This window comes from Eucalyptus grandis, chromosome 6, assembly GCF_016545825.1.
Source record: "Eucalyptus grandis isolate ANBG69807.140 chromosome 6, ASM1654582v1, whole genome shotgun sequence".
Lineage (NCBI taxonomy): Eukaryota > Viridiplantae > Streptophyta > Magnoliopsida > Myrtales > Myrtaceae > Eucalyptus > Eucalyptus grandis.
Window position 1 is genome coordinate 20,378,937 of NC_052617.1, and position 13,739 is coordinate 20,392,675.

At 39.0% G+C, this 13,739-nt stretch overlaps 1 protein-coding gene across 3 annotated transcripts in view; it reads right to left on the minus strand.

Moving 5' to 3' along the window:
* The window catches only part of LOC104448841 (snakin-2), a 30,930-nt gene extending 17,412 nt beyond the window's left edge, over positions 1 to 13,518 (minus strand). The window contains exons 1-3 of one of the 3 annotated variants that reach the window (XM_039315172.1): positions 13,298 to 13,502; positions 13,125 to 13,173; positions 12,491 to 12,861 (exon numbers count right to left, since the gene is read on the minus strand). In XM_039315172.1, the coding sequence (XP_039171106.1) occupies positions 12,680 to 12,861; positions 13,125 to 13,173; positions 13,298 to 13,378 (312 nt within the window). In that variant the 5' untranslated portion in view covers positions 13,379 to 13,502 and the 3' untranslated portion in view covers positions 12,491 to 12,679. Of the gene's footprint in view, positions 1 to 12,490; positions 12,862 to 13,124; positions 13,174 to 13,297 lie in introns of those variants that run through there. The other 2 variants (XM_039315173.1, XM_039315174.1) reach the window with 2 other exon arrangements.
* Positions 13,519 to 13,739: the final 221 nt, after the last annotated feature.

The following is a 13,739-nucleotide window of genomic DNA, read 5'->3' on the forward strand; positions in this document are numbered from 1 at the left end:
TTTACTATAAACTATCCACCTCTCTTTTACAGTGAAAACTTTATCATCTTTTATGGTATCTAATCACATACTTAATTAAGGATAAGAAACAACATTTATATATGTCGCTAAATCAATCACGTAGTGGATATTGCAGTCATGCTCTCATAGATAGACTATATAGTCTGATGGTATAACTGATCGTCTTTCCCTAACAAATTTCCTGAGTAAAGTTACAATCACTTCATTATGCACTTGAGAGGCTTAAGAAATTTTATCATAACTATATCAAGAATAGTATTCTGAACCTCAACAAGTTTAGTCTATGGTATAGGAGATTCCACAATTGTCTGTATAAGTAAAGACAAAGACACAGTAACCTCCATCGTATTATTATCCTTAATAGTCTGAGAGCAACTATCATTTACAATTACGTTGAACTTTAAAAACTTTGTTGTATGTGATTCCATAATACTTGTACTTTCATTAACTCCATAAAATCGATAGCCCTTGAATAATCTGGGTAAGATACAAAATAATTATGAATAGATTTGAATTCCAACACACTTAATATTGGATTAGATAACTTCACTTATGCATGACACCTCTAAATTTAATATAATTCAAGTAATTTATGTCCAGTCCATAATTCAAAAGAAGTTGATGAAAGAACTTTAGTAAGAAACACATTTTGTATGTGAAAATATTGCTTTAAAAAAATCAACCCATAGAAGACCGGATAAATTAGTCTTACTAATCATACTCCTCACCATGTTTATTATGGTGCAATTATGTCTTTCAGCCAAATCTTTTCGTCAGGATTTTTAGGCATAGTAATTAAGTTACCATCCCATAATTTATTAAGTATTTGACAAATGACCCTCTAAGCTATTCCGCATTATCATATTTGCCAAAATACTCACGGCCACTATTAAGCTTGACAACCTTTAGGACTAATTCTAACCAATTTATTTTTTATCTCGGTTATTTTACTTCTACAATAATCTATAGAAGTCTTTAAATAACTGATAACTGTTAACTGTTAAGAGTAGACAGAATATTAACATTGTCAACTTTTCTACTCTTTCTTTAGACATGTGTGAGATTATTTCTTAGGCAGAAAAATTTTGGAAACAACTTTTTCAACCTTATATGAGACGTATATATCATTATGTTAAAAAGTTCTTGCATATGTAGCCTAATTTCAGTATTAGACAAGATATAATTTCAAGCCACTAAAGCTTCCATCATCTTTTAGTAGTGCAGTCAGTAGACAAGTCACTTTTCAAGTGTTCTTGAATGGAATGTTTCATGGATAGTAAGCAAATTCTATTTCTATTTTCCCAAGCAGCAAATCATATGTTCATTACTTAAAATTTGAAGTAGTAAAAACCTCAATAATAGTGGAGTTATTAATTATAGAAAAATGTGACTAAAAAACAAGCAATGTATATAATTAGCATCATGTGAGCACTGTGTAACTTGACGTACAAGTACACATCCGGAGAGTTATATGCATAATCATATAATCACCTTTGGGCAGAATACATGACATACAGTTATACACTCCCCACATGATAGTGGTTATGAGAATATATTCAAATTTTCGTGAATTTATCACCTTTGGACATATGAATCACTAGAATCAGTCACTCCTCCACCACACCATCAAGTATCCCTTCATGAACTAATACACAATTATTTCCTTTGGGAGTATGACTACGCATTAGGCCAGGAGACATCCAAACCATTATACGAGACCGATATTTCTCAAGCCCAATCAAGCGTGCCACTTTGGCGGTCACTACTCAATTGAATCATTGAAACTCTCTCATACCAGGGATATAAACTTTTCTTTTCACATACATCATATACATGTGATTTGAATTTTAGTGATAGGGCCAATAATCACCAAAATCACATATCATGCATATTACATTGCTTTATCCATCCAAGAAAATCACCGGTCATAGCAACACAAGAAACTTCTCATAATAGAACAAAGCATCTCTTGTGCACCCAGATTACCGATTACCAGAACAATCTAAAGGATCTATCACAAGTTAACATCAATAGTAATACAGGGTAGCCTAGATCAGCAAGCCTGACAGTTGATCCACTATCACTCATGAGTTTCATAAGGCAAAACATGACTCCAAGGCCAGTAAATGATATATTAGCCAATTTTAAGTAACAAGTTATCATTGTATCAACCAGTGGCCTATAAATTAAGTTAAAACACATAACCAAATATCTAAACTATAATAGTAGATACTATTGCTTTGCATAAATGTTGTCATACTTCTAAACCATAAAAAAATGTTCAACTTGATAGACAATAACAAGTGACTAGATGAGTTTATGTACAATATGTAATAACTTAACTGACATGTATTACCCACATTCAGCAGATGTGTTAATTTGTACAATCAGTTTGGTCACGAGTTCTTAAAACGTCCATCATTGAAAGATTACCAAAAGAAACAAAAATACATAAAGATGCGTATAAAGAACTATGCTTGAGCAACAAAAGTTTCGTAACTTTTACTGCTTCTCATCACCTCAATACATAATTCAAATACTATTCCATAATGGTTGTATCTCATTAAGCCAACTTCAGTTTACAATAAGGTTCAATTTTTATTAATAAATCACACTTTTATAATGTTTATGTGAAAACATACCTATAACCTGACACTTGTATTTCCAATATCACATAAAAAAATACATGAAAAATATGCCAAAATACACTAAAAATACATGTATTTAGAGTTTTGTATGTATTTTCATATCCCTAAAATCATCAAACGTATAAAATAAATACACCACAACATAAAGAATAACCATATGAACCCAACGTCACCAACCATGCGCCCATTGGATCTTCAACGCGCCCGCACGCGCCGTCTGAGTGCGCGGTGCGTGGGGCTCATGAGCGGGCGAAGGGGTGGCCAAAAAACCGATCCGAGTTGTTCTCGGCTCAACCGTGTGATTCGACCGGTTGACTAGTCCAGTCAACAGTTGACTGGGTCGGGTCGGGTGGGGTCGGGTCGGCCGCCAGTCAAGTCGGGTCGAGCTCGGGTTGTTGATGTCATCGCACACGCGAGCCACGCCCCGCGCATGGGGGCGCGCGAGGGTGCGTGAGAGCGCATGGGGGCGCGTGAGGTGAGGTTGGCTCTTTCTTGTGGAGAGTTGCTAGCTATCATCTAAGACTAGCCACTGGCCAAAAGGTAAAAAAGAAATTAAAAAAACTTTAAAAAATTGTCCATGTTTAGTACCATTCACATCACATAGGACAACCAGTTCTGACTGGACCGCCTCGTCAATAATTTCCTATCAAAATTGGTTGGAATGATCAATTTTGCAAATTGTGAAAATGTTTATGACTGAATGACCATTGTATAATTGTTTTAGGACTTATTGGAAATTTTCCATTCTCTTTTATCAGAGTTGAACCAATGTTTCTTGGGTTATGTTAATTCATTAGAATATTTGTAGTGCACCTTTAGTGCATGGAATTGTATAGCTAGGATGTGAATTCAATCTCTTCTATCATGTCATCATGTTTGTTCCATTCATTAGATTTTGATATGTCACTTCATTTTAGCCCTCAGTATATTGTTAGCTTGCAATTGCCCTATATTTCTTTTAAGCACGTGGTAATGTCTATATAAATTTTGCATATGTCAATGGGTCAATCTCGTTGAACAATTTTAAGGGTGCACCACTTTGGTTAAGGACACACCATCGCCACATGACCATTGGTTTGGACAAATTCAAACTTTTAAAACCGTTATTAGTAATCCCGCTAAATTTTACATTGTATTCGTGTACTTGATATGTACTATAACTCCTCTCTATGATCAATGTTATCATGAAACTTGTTAACTAATTTGAACAAACTACCTAAATTTCTCAAGGCCATATTTCCTCTATCTTTAGCTGGAGTAAGTTTTCTCCAATCACGCCTTTGACTAATGGGTTGCGACACGTACTTTTAGTTTTATAACCTAGGTTTGCATGTAGATGGCGTTCTTAACTTATAATCCATTATTCCCTCCAATCAGAGATGGAGGAAACTATAGCCTTTCTTCAAATTATCTCCTGTTAGCGCATTCCGCGATTAAGTGCTAAGTGGGAAAATAGTCGATAGTAACAGCTCAAATTTTGCCCTTCTTTCTCTCCAAAACATAATGATTTATTAGGTTAGTTGCCAGATTTCTATTGAGTCTTCATCCATTGCCTCCCCTTTACACTTGTCAAAGGCTTCCTCCTTACTTTTTGTATCATAACCTTGCTCGACCAAAACGCGAGATTCTCAAGGGACCCCTACGCTAACGGGCACATAAACAAACAGTTGGCCCCCAAACCATGAGTGGCATGAGAAAACCATTGGTCGCTGGGAGATGAATCAGTTGAGCATAATCGAATAAAGTATTGCCGCCTAATCAAGCAGACATCCGATATGTCCACATTAGACTTTGAAGGTCTTGATAAGGATGAACCTGATTATTCAATTTAATTTGACCCACTCATACAATATTGTTTAGGGCAAATACTACAAAAAAAAATCTTGGATCGTGTGGCATAAATACCCCCTGTCTTATTTTTGTGTCATAGAAAACTCTAAGTTTGTCCATTGTGACACAAATACCCCTATTTTTTTTTTTTTTTGGTGTCATGAAAGAAACCCAAATGTATACATGTGTGACATGTACAACTTCTATTGGTTCCATCCAGGATATATTTGTTACATTGGTATAAGTTTAGGGATTTTTATGACCAAAAAAGAAAAGTTCGGGGTATTTATGTCACAATTGGTAAGTTTAGGATCTTTAGTGACAAAAAAAAAAGTTCATGGTATTTGTGTCATGGTGGATATAATTTGAGGTTTTTTTTTTTTTTGGGGTGATATTAACCCTGTTGGTTAATCATAGCACATGGCAAATTTATAAATATGTGCAGCGTAGAAGCTTAAAGTATCAATATTTCTTATTTTTTACCAAAAAAAAAAAAATCTTAAAGTATCAATCAAATTTCTAGGGTTTCGAGGTTTCGCAGAAAAGAAGCTATATCTCCTAAGAAAGATTAGATGTAGATTTTAAAATCCAATTTTGTTCAATCTTTTCCGGCTTATCTCTGCTACTTGTATACAACTATGCTTAAAATAGAATTGAAAAGGGATTCTTGTTTATCAACTTTGCTGGTGAAATTTCACGCAATTCCCTTTAAAGAATATTCAATTCTTGAAGAAATTCAACTGAAGTCTATTATGAAACTGAATACGTACGATTATTGTAATTAGCATTTTCAAGTACTCACAGTTTTTCGATTATGTCATTTCTCTTCTAACCACCAACAATTCCTTCCTTTTCTTTGCAGCATGCGCGTATGCTCCAAGTTTTTGTTTGAATATATCTCGTTAGAAAGCAAATTCAAAAGTAGTGTTAGTTTAAATCGATTTAAGGTAAATATGATAAACAGGCAATTTGGAAGATACATACAACATTGTTCTCTAATTCAATCTCGATCACAAAGTGATTAACTTTTAAAAAAGCAAGTTTTAATCAAAGATGGAAAAAAAACCATAAGATTAAAATATATATTTAAGAAACCATGTTCAAAATAAACTCAATTGAAAAAGTGTCTACAAAGATACACTTTATCCATTTTTTTAAAAATTTAAATCGAATAAGAGATTAAAATTTAGGTATCACAAAAATCACAAGATTTATGCGAGGGAGACACTGTTCACTTTCTCTATATTTTGGGCGATTCTTTCACTGTTCCTGGCTTCTGTCGAGTGGTTGATTCCGGTTGATTTTCTTGATGATTGGGGCTGATTTTCGGTGAGAATGGTCGTTTGTGGACCGCCTTCAGACCCTTGTGGAGCTTGATTCATATTGTCTCAAGTTTGGGGAGCATGGAAGGCCGCGACTAGGGTTCTGCTTCTGGTTTGCTGTGCAGTTGTCGCTACTGGTCGTTGGGCTTTGTGGGGCTTTGACTGGTTGGTTTTGTGGCCAGCATTGTCTTTTCCTCCCCAAATCGTGACCGAACACCTGGTATGGCTTGATTCTTGACTTCCGAAATTTTGGCTATGGTTTCTGGTTCTTTTGTGCTTCGTTACTGCTGCTGTTGGGTATGGCTTCTTCCTCGAACCCTACAAATCGTATGGACCGGCCTTTTGAGAAGTCCCAAGCTGGGAATAGGCGTAGCAAAAGCCGCCTTAGATTCGGCTCTCGTGGCCTTGCTGTGGCTCGGCTTGATGCCCAAAAACCGAATATGCAGAAAGCCCCCCCAACCCGATCTTGGGCTAGTGTTGCTAAACTTTCGGCAAAGGGCTACAAACTTAGCTATATCCCCCCAACTTCTGTTGGGAAAAATGCTGTTGTCCACCTTTCTAGGATGTTGTGCATGCTGTTGATCCGAAATGGAACCACTGTCTAGTGGGTCACTTTGTTGGCAAGAAAGTTCCTTTCAAAATGATTGAATCAGTACTTAAGGATACTTGGGGATCTCATTTAATGAAAGTGCTAGCTAACGATGAAGGATTCTATTTCTTCTTTATTCCGGATCATGATTATCGCAGGAAAATTCTTGATGAAAGCCCGCTAACGGTGGATAGAGTACCACTTATCCTTAAACAATGGCACCCCACTCTTGAGTTGAGGAAGGATCTGCAATCCTCTGTGCCCGTTTGGATTCGCATGAAGAACATCCCGTTCGCTTATTGGTTAGCTCCTGGTATTAGCCAAATAGCAAGTGCGGTGGGTAGACCATTGTATGTAGACCCTTTTATTGAAAAAATGAGACAACTATCCTATGCAAGGGTATGTGTTGAAGTGTCTGCTAAGCTGGAAAGATGTGAAACAGTGGAAGTCTTCTTGAATGGTGAATCCTTCATTGTTCCCATCTTCTACGAGTGGAGACTGATCTCCTGTCCCAAGTGCCATGTGTTTGGCCATAAATGTGAAAGAGTAGAAGTCCCGGTTTCCCCTGCTGTGGATTCTCGGGCGCCTGTTGTTGCTGAAGTCCTGGTCCCTCCTGCTGTGGAGTCTCGTACTCCTACTGTTGCTGAGCCTTCTTTGAATACTTAGGTTCATGTGGCCCAAAGTGGCCAGTGTGAAGGATGGAAGCAAGTGACCCACAAGAGAAAGAAACAACAACCCAGTACATTAGCGATGGAGAAGTCTTCTACACCTCCCATTTCTGCATTTAAGTCCAAAGACAATGCGGAATCCTTGTTTCCACCTTTGAGCAAATTTGTCCAGAAAGACCAAGAGATCCTTAAGCCTAGTGCTGCAGGACCTTCATCTTCAATTGTCCTAGTGGAGCCGATTTTAAAAAATGCCTCTGTGATGTCTGGCTTGTTGGATGAAGATTCTGAGGATGTGGCTAGTGCAATGAGTAGTAGCTCTAAGAAGCTTGAGCCAAATGACTCTCAAGAGCCTGCTACTAATGATGATCGTATTGCTAAAATTGAGACAACTCCTATCAAAGAGGATATCCCTCAGGTTCCAGCTCCATCAATCGAGGTGACTACTCTTTCGAAACAGGGGACTAGTTGGAGGAGGCCTCCTAAACGCCAGTAGCTCCTCTCCCTCTCTTTATATATATATATATATTTACTATGATTATAGGAGTTTGGAATATAAGGGGTCTATGTGGTCACTTGAGACAAGAGGAGATTAGGAATTTCGTTAGGTCCAATAACTTATGATATATTGGGATAGTTGAAACTAAAATTTCCCAAGGTGCTTTCGGTCCAATTCCTGCTGTGTTGTTGCTGGGTTGGAATTGGGAAAGCAATTATAATTATTCCTCTAATGGAAGAATTTGGGTGGGGTGGAATTCTTTGGAAGTTTCGTTTATCGTTAACTCTTCTTCAGATCAAGCTATTCATGGAAAGCTTTCTAATGTTAGTTCTGGTAAATGGTTCTTTCTCACGGTGGTTCATGCTGAGCATAGATTTTGTCTCTAGACGGCCATTGTGGACCAATCTTATTCAGACCAGTTCTCTTCATTCGGTTTCTCCTTGGATTATAGCAGGAGACTTTAATGCAATCCGTGACCCTTCGGATAGGTTGGGCGGTTCTAATGGCTGGATCCCAGCTTTTGATGAGTTCTGTGAGTGTCTCTTTCAAGCTGGTTTAGATGATCTCGGATATATGGGTAATAGATTTACTTGGTCTACGTCGATGGGTCCTAACTGTAAGCAAAGGAAAATCGACCATGTTTTGGTTAATTCATGCTGGTCAGCTGAATTCTCCTCTGAAGCTTTGTTTTTGGCCCCTAGCATTTCGGACCATTCTCCAATGGTCATTAAGATCCTCCCTGCCCCTAAGTCTTGCAAGCCATTCAAGTTCTTCAACTTTTGGCTTACCCACCTGGATTTCTCTAATATGGTTTCTCAAGTTTGGAACTCCTTGCTTAGGGGTACTCCGATGTTTATGCTTTGCTCCAGGCTTTGTCTCCTTAAATGTAGATTGAAGCAGCTCAATAAGGAGTCTTTTTCGGATCTCTCCTATAGAACGGCTGAAGCTAGACGGGTGTTATGTGTTACTCAGGAAGCTTTACAGGTTGACCCTTATAATATTCAGTTTGCTGAATTGGAGAAACTTCAGCTTCAGTCTTTTTTAGATTTGCGCCTTCAAGAAGAATCTTTTTATAGACATAAATCCAAAGTTCGTTGGCTGAAATAAGGGGATCTCAATACAAATTTTTTCCATCAATCGGTAAACAAAAGGCATCTTCATAACATAATTATTTCACTATCCAATGGGAACTACATCACTTCAAATCCTTCTGAAGTTGAGAACCTTTTTGTTGATCATTTTCGTAAGCTCTTGGCGTATTCTCCTCCAGTTGCTCGGCCTTCTTTGGAAGAGATGCGTGCGGTTCTAAGTCACACCATTGATGAGGATCAGGTGCGTTTCATCTCTAGCCCTATTTCTGATGCTGAGATTAGAGATACGCTCTTCTCTCTTGCAGTGGGTAAAGCCCCTGGCCCCGATGGATATAATGTAGAGTTCTTTAAGCATTCTTGGGAAATAGTTGAACCCTCGGTTATTTTGGCAGTTAAAGATTTCTTTACAACATGCAAGTTGTTGTGGGAGATAAATACGACCATCTTGGCCTTGGTTCCCAAAGTCCCTAATGCTTCTAATGTTAACGATTTTCGGCCAATTGCTTGCTGTAACACCATCTACAAGTGTATCACCAAGCTTATTGCCAACCAGCTCTCTCATGTGCTTCTCTCTATTATTAGCTTACCCCCAAAATGTTTTTGTTAATGATAGGCATATAAGTGACAATATTTTGCTTGCTCAAGAGCTCTTTTGTGGTTTCCACCTTGATCCTTATCGGCCTAAATGCGTGATAAAGGTTGACTTTAAGGCTTATGATACGGTGGATTGGAATTTCATTGATCTTTGTTTGCAAGCTTTTGGTTTCCCTTCGGAGTTTATTGCCCGGATTATGGTCTGCATCCATACCCCTAAATACTCGGTTTCTATAAATGGGGAGCTCCATGGGTTTTTCTCGAGTGGTAGGGGTATTCGACAAGGTGACCGGATGTCTCCCTACATCTTTACCCTTGTGATGGAAATATTTACTAGCCTCCTGGATATCCAAACTAGGCGTCCTGATTTTCGGTTCTTCTGGCGTTGCAAGCCCTCTAGACTCTCTCATCTTTTCTTTGCTGATGATGTATTACTTTTTGCTGAAGCTAGCTTGCCGTCCATTGAACTGCTTAAGGATGGGATTGACAAATTTTCTAATTGGAGTGGGCTTGTTCCGAACCTTAGAAAGAGTGAAGTTTTTTATATCTGGGGGCTCCTCTAATCTTCGGCAGGATATTTTAAATAAAATGGGCTTCCAGATGGGCACCCTTCCTTTTCGTTACCTTGGAGTTCCAGTTATCTCTGCAAGATTGAGTAAGGCGGATTGTGTGTCTCTGGTAAATTCAATCACGGCACGTCTCCAGTCTTGGACTCATAGATTCCTCTCTTTTGCGGGACGCCTTCAACTTATAAGGTCAGTACTCCACTCTATCCAAGCCTTTTGGGCCAACGTTTTCTTTCTACCTTGTTCGGTCATTAACCGAATTGAACAAATGTTTCGGCAATTTTTGTGGAAAGGCCCGGCGATGGGCCCTGGAGGTGCTAAGGTCTCTTTGTGTGATGTTTGTCTTCCAAAAAAAGAAGGAGGCTTAGGTATTAGAACTCTTCGAGAGAATAATATCGCTTCTATGCTTAAGCACATTTGGATTCTCTTCTCTAATAAGGAATCCCTTTAGTGCAAATGGATCTATTCTACTTTTTTAAAGCGAGAAAACTTTTGGGTTGTCCCATGTCCTACTCATTGCTCTTGGGCATGGAGAAAGATATTAAACTTGCGAGAACATTTCTAGCAATACTTCAAGTGGAATATTGTGAATGGACGATCGGTTTCGTTTTGGTTCGACCCATGGCACCCAAATGGCCCTTTATACAGGATCTTCTCCAACCAAGATATATACCACTCCAGTATCTCCCGACTAGCGACGGTTGTTGAAGGCTTTACCACGCCCATGGGCTAGTACGTGATCAACATCTTGGCCAATAGGTGGAATCCCCTCCCGGTGTTTAACCAAGAAGATGATCGCTTTCATTGGCTGCCCCACCCCTCTCGGTCGTTTTCCTCCGCCTCGCTTGGGAGTTGATTCGGCCAAAGGGCAATGCTGTCACTTGGGCCTTTATTTGGAGCACTTCCTTGCCCCCAAGATATCAAACTCATCTTTGGCTTATTACTCGCAACCGGCTGCCAACTCAGTTGTTGCTTATCTCTCATGGTAGAATTTTGCCTACCAATTGCCCCCTTTGCTCGTGTAGACCGGATTCTGTGGATCACTTGTTCTTTGCTTGTCACACTTCGAGTACCCTTGCTTCTTTTTGGGCAGCAAAATTTAACCTGGTTTGGCAAAACAAGCAGTGGATAGAGAATCTTGTATGGGCATCCAAGCAGTTTGTGGGTAAAAGCTTTTATCAAACTATGGCTCACTTTAGTTTTGGTGCGATGTACTACATCATATGGAAAGAGCGTAACAATGTGCTTTTTCGCAATCAAACCCTTTTTCTTCTGGCGATGAAGATGCACCTCCAGAAGGCGATTAAAGATAAAGCTATGACGTTTAAGCATGTTGCTGACATTCCAAAGAATAGAAGACTTCAACAGAACTGGGATCTTCATCCTTCTATCTTTGATTGATGGAAGTTCTTTACTTTGTTTTTAGTCTTCCTTTCTTTCTTTTCGTTGTTTGTTCTGTTTGTTGGGAACCACGATACTCCTCCACTCGCTTAGACTCCTATCTTCTTGAGTGTCTGTTTTTTGTTGATGCCGGGCCTCCCCCCTTGTATTCTTCTTCGCAAAATCTATACCATACTTACCTTTACCAAAAAAAAAAAAAAAAAAAAAAATTAGGTATCACAAATAAAAAAGCTAATGGTTATTGGTCGAACATGGGCCATGGGGCAAACTTATGGCACGGGGCAATCACTAAAGGCAAATAAAAGTGCCATGCAGTGAGTTTTTAATCTAAGTATGACAAATTCAAGTTTAACTATATATATGTTAGGATAGAGTAGGTCGGAAGATATATACAAAATCATCACAATCTTATAATCATGAAGATAACAAACCTTCAACTCTTGCAAATTATAAATGTTTATCCAAGCAACTTTTATATTTTCTGATACACATATACTTAATTTATTTTTTTAATATATATCTATATATATTACGGATATGTATCTGGTGAGACTACCAACTCGCAAGTCAACTGGCTGATGACACCACCGTCATGCATTGCATGCAGGATTTCGTCCTTCGCATGAAAATCATAAATAATTTTTGGGGAATGGGCTCACTTCCGAGTTCGGTTGACATTTCTGTACTTTCATGAAAAATTTCACGGCCCACGTTCCTTCTAGGATCGATCGAATTCATACCCTCCACACAAGCAAAGATTAAGACAGCTGAATAAGAGTTGCAGGACCAGCTGTTTATCTGGTCAACCACTATCATCAAAAGAATCGCCAACCAGGGTATGAACAATCTGGAACAGACTTCATGCAAAATCATTTAGAAGGTGGCGGTCCAAGTAGGATCAAAAGAGAGATCTAGGCCTAACTATTGGTGGATTGACTGGCGGATTAACTAAGATCATTGACTAATACTTTGTCGTCTTTTTAAGAATTTTGACCGAGTTATCGATTCTTATCCGATTAATTTGTATTTAGAATCTTTAAGCATCCGCCTTGTCCTCCCTAGATATAATAGCTGCCTATCTAACAGTTTTTTTTTTTTTTAGCAACGGTTATCTAACACTTTACCCATTTCATACGTGCCGAATTACCATAGAAATATAAAAACTCGTCCTCGTGAAGATGAACATGGCAACGATGATTTGAAGAGAGAGAGAGAGAGAGAGAGAGAGAGGGGGGAGGGAGGGAGGGAGGGAGGGAGGGAGGGGTACAAGGAAAAGCATAATACTCTTTATTGTTGTTTCTCTACACACAGAAACTTCGATATTATATTGGGGTTTACACAGGAACATTCTTATTATTTTACTGTAGACGCACGCTAATTAATTACATTCTTTATTTGCAGCAGCGTATATCCATCAAGATGATACAAGATCCACAGTGGATGCTTAACTAAATCAAGGGCACTTGTGTCTGTCTCCATGAGTGGTCATGGTGGCGTAGCAAGGGCACACGTCCTCGTTACCGGAGGTCCCGGGCGGCACACAATTGCAACGGGCACAACAGGTTCCGCATGCCCTCTTGCACATCTTCTGCCTTGATGCCAACCGGCATCTAGCGGCGCATGCCACTCCGCAATCTGGAAAAGAGAAGCTCGTGGCTAATAACATGGACTAACGATACAAAAGAAAATGTCATACTGAATATAAAGATATATGTTGTGTGTACGTCATTCATCCATAATTTAACCATTTCAATTTGTGGGAAAATAATTTGTCAAATACGATATCGGAGCTCCAGTTTATTCTCGATTTTCGGATCAACCGAGCTTATTGTATTCTCAATCTACATAGTAGCTATGCAAAACCATCATAACTAAAAGCATTTAAATTGAGATTTCACCTATCTTTTTGGTGGCAGAACTCTCTACTGAATCTGCGCTCACCTCCTGCTACACAACATATGTAGGTCCGGATTAGCCAAGGTATGAACTATACAAAACTTCATCAACTATTACACGCGTTGAGAGAGAGAGAGAGAGAGAGAGAGAGAGAGAGGAAGGAGATTTCATTTACCGTAGCATCAGCTGCTTCAACCAGCAGATGGAGAACGAGGAGGGCAAGGAGCAAACAAGCCAAAACCTTGGACAGAGACATGACTGCTTGAATGATTGTGATCAGTGGAGGGTGTCAAGTATGTTTTTCTTGTCTCTTGTAGGATGGTGCAATACGTCGAGAGCAAAGGAGTCTTATATAGGGAGTCCTGAATCGAGTTGAGGATTGTAATTCTAGGTGAGTTTCATGCGAGGACGGGGATATTCGGCGCATAAGCAACGAAGCAAGAGAAGGAAAATTCTAATTGGTACACTTGGTGATGCATCAGACGCGTGCAGGTACATTTGGTGGAGAGAAAAAGCTAAAGAGAAGTGCTCTGGAGTCATCCGGAAGTGCCAAAACTCTCTTCGACTATTGCTTTGATTTTATTTGCTTTGCTAGTGGAAGATAGCTATGGTCCCAA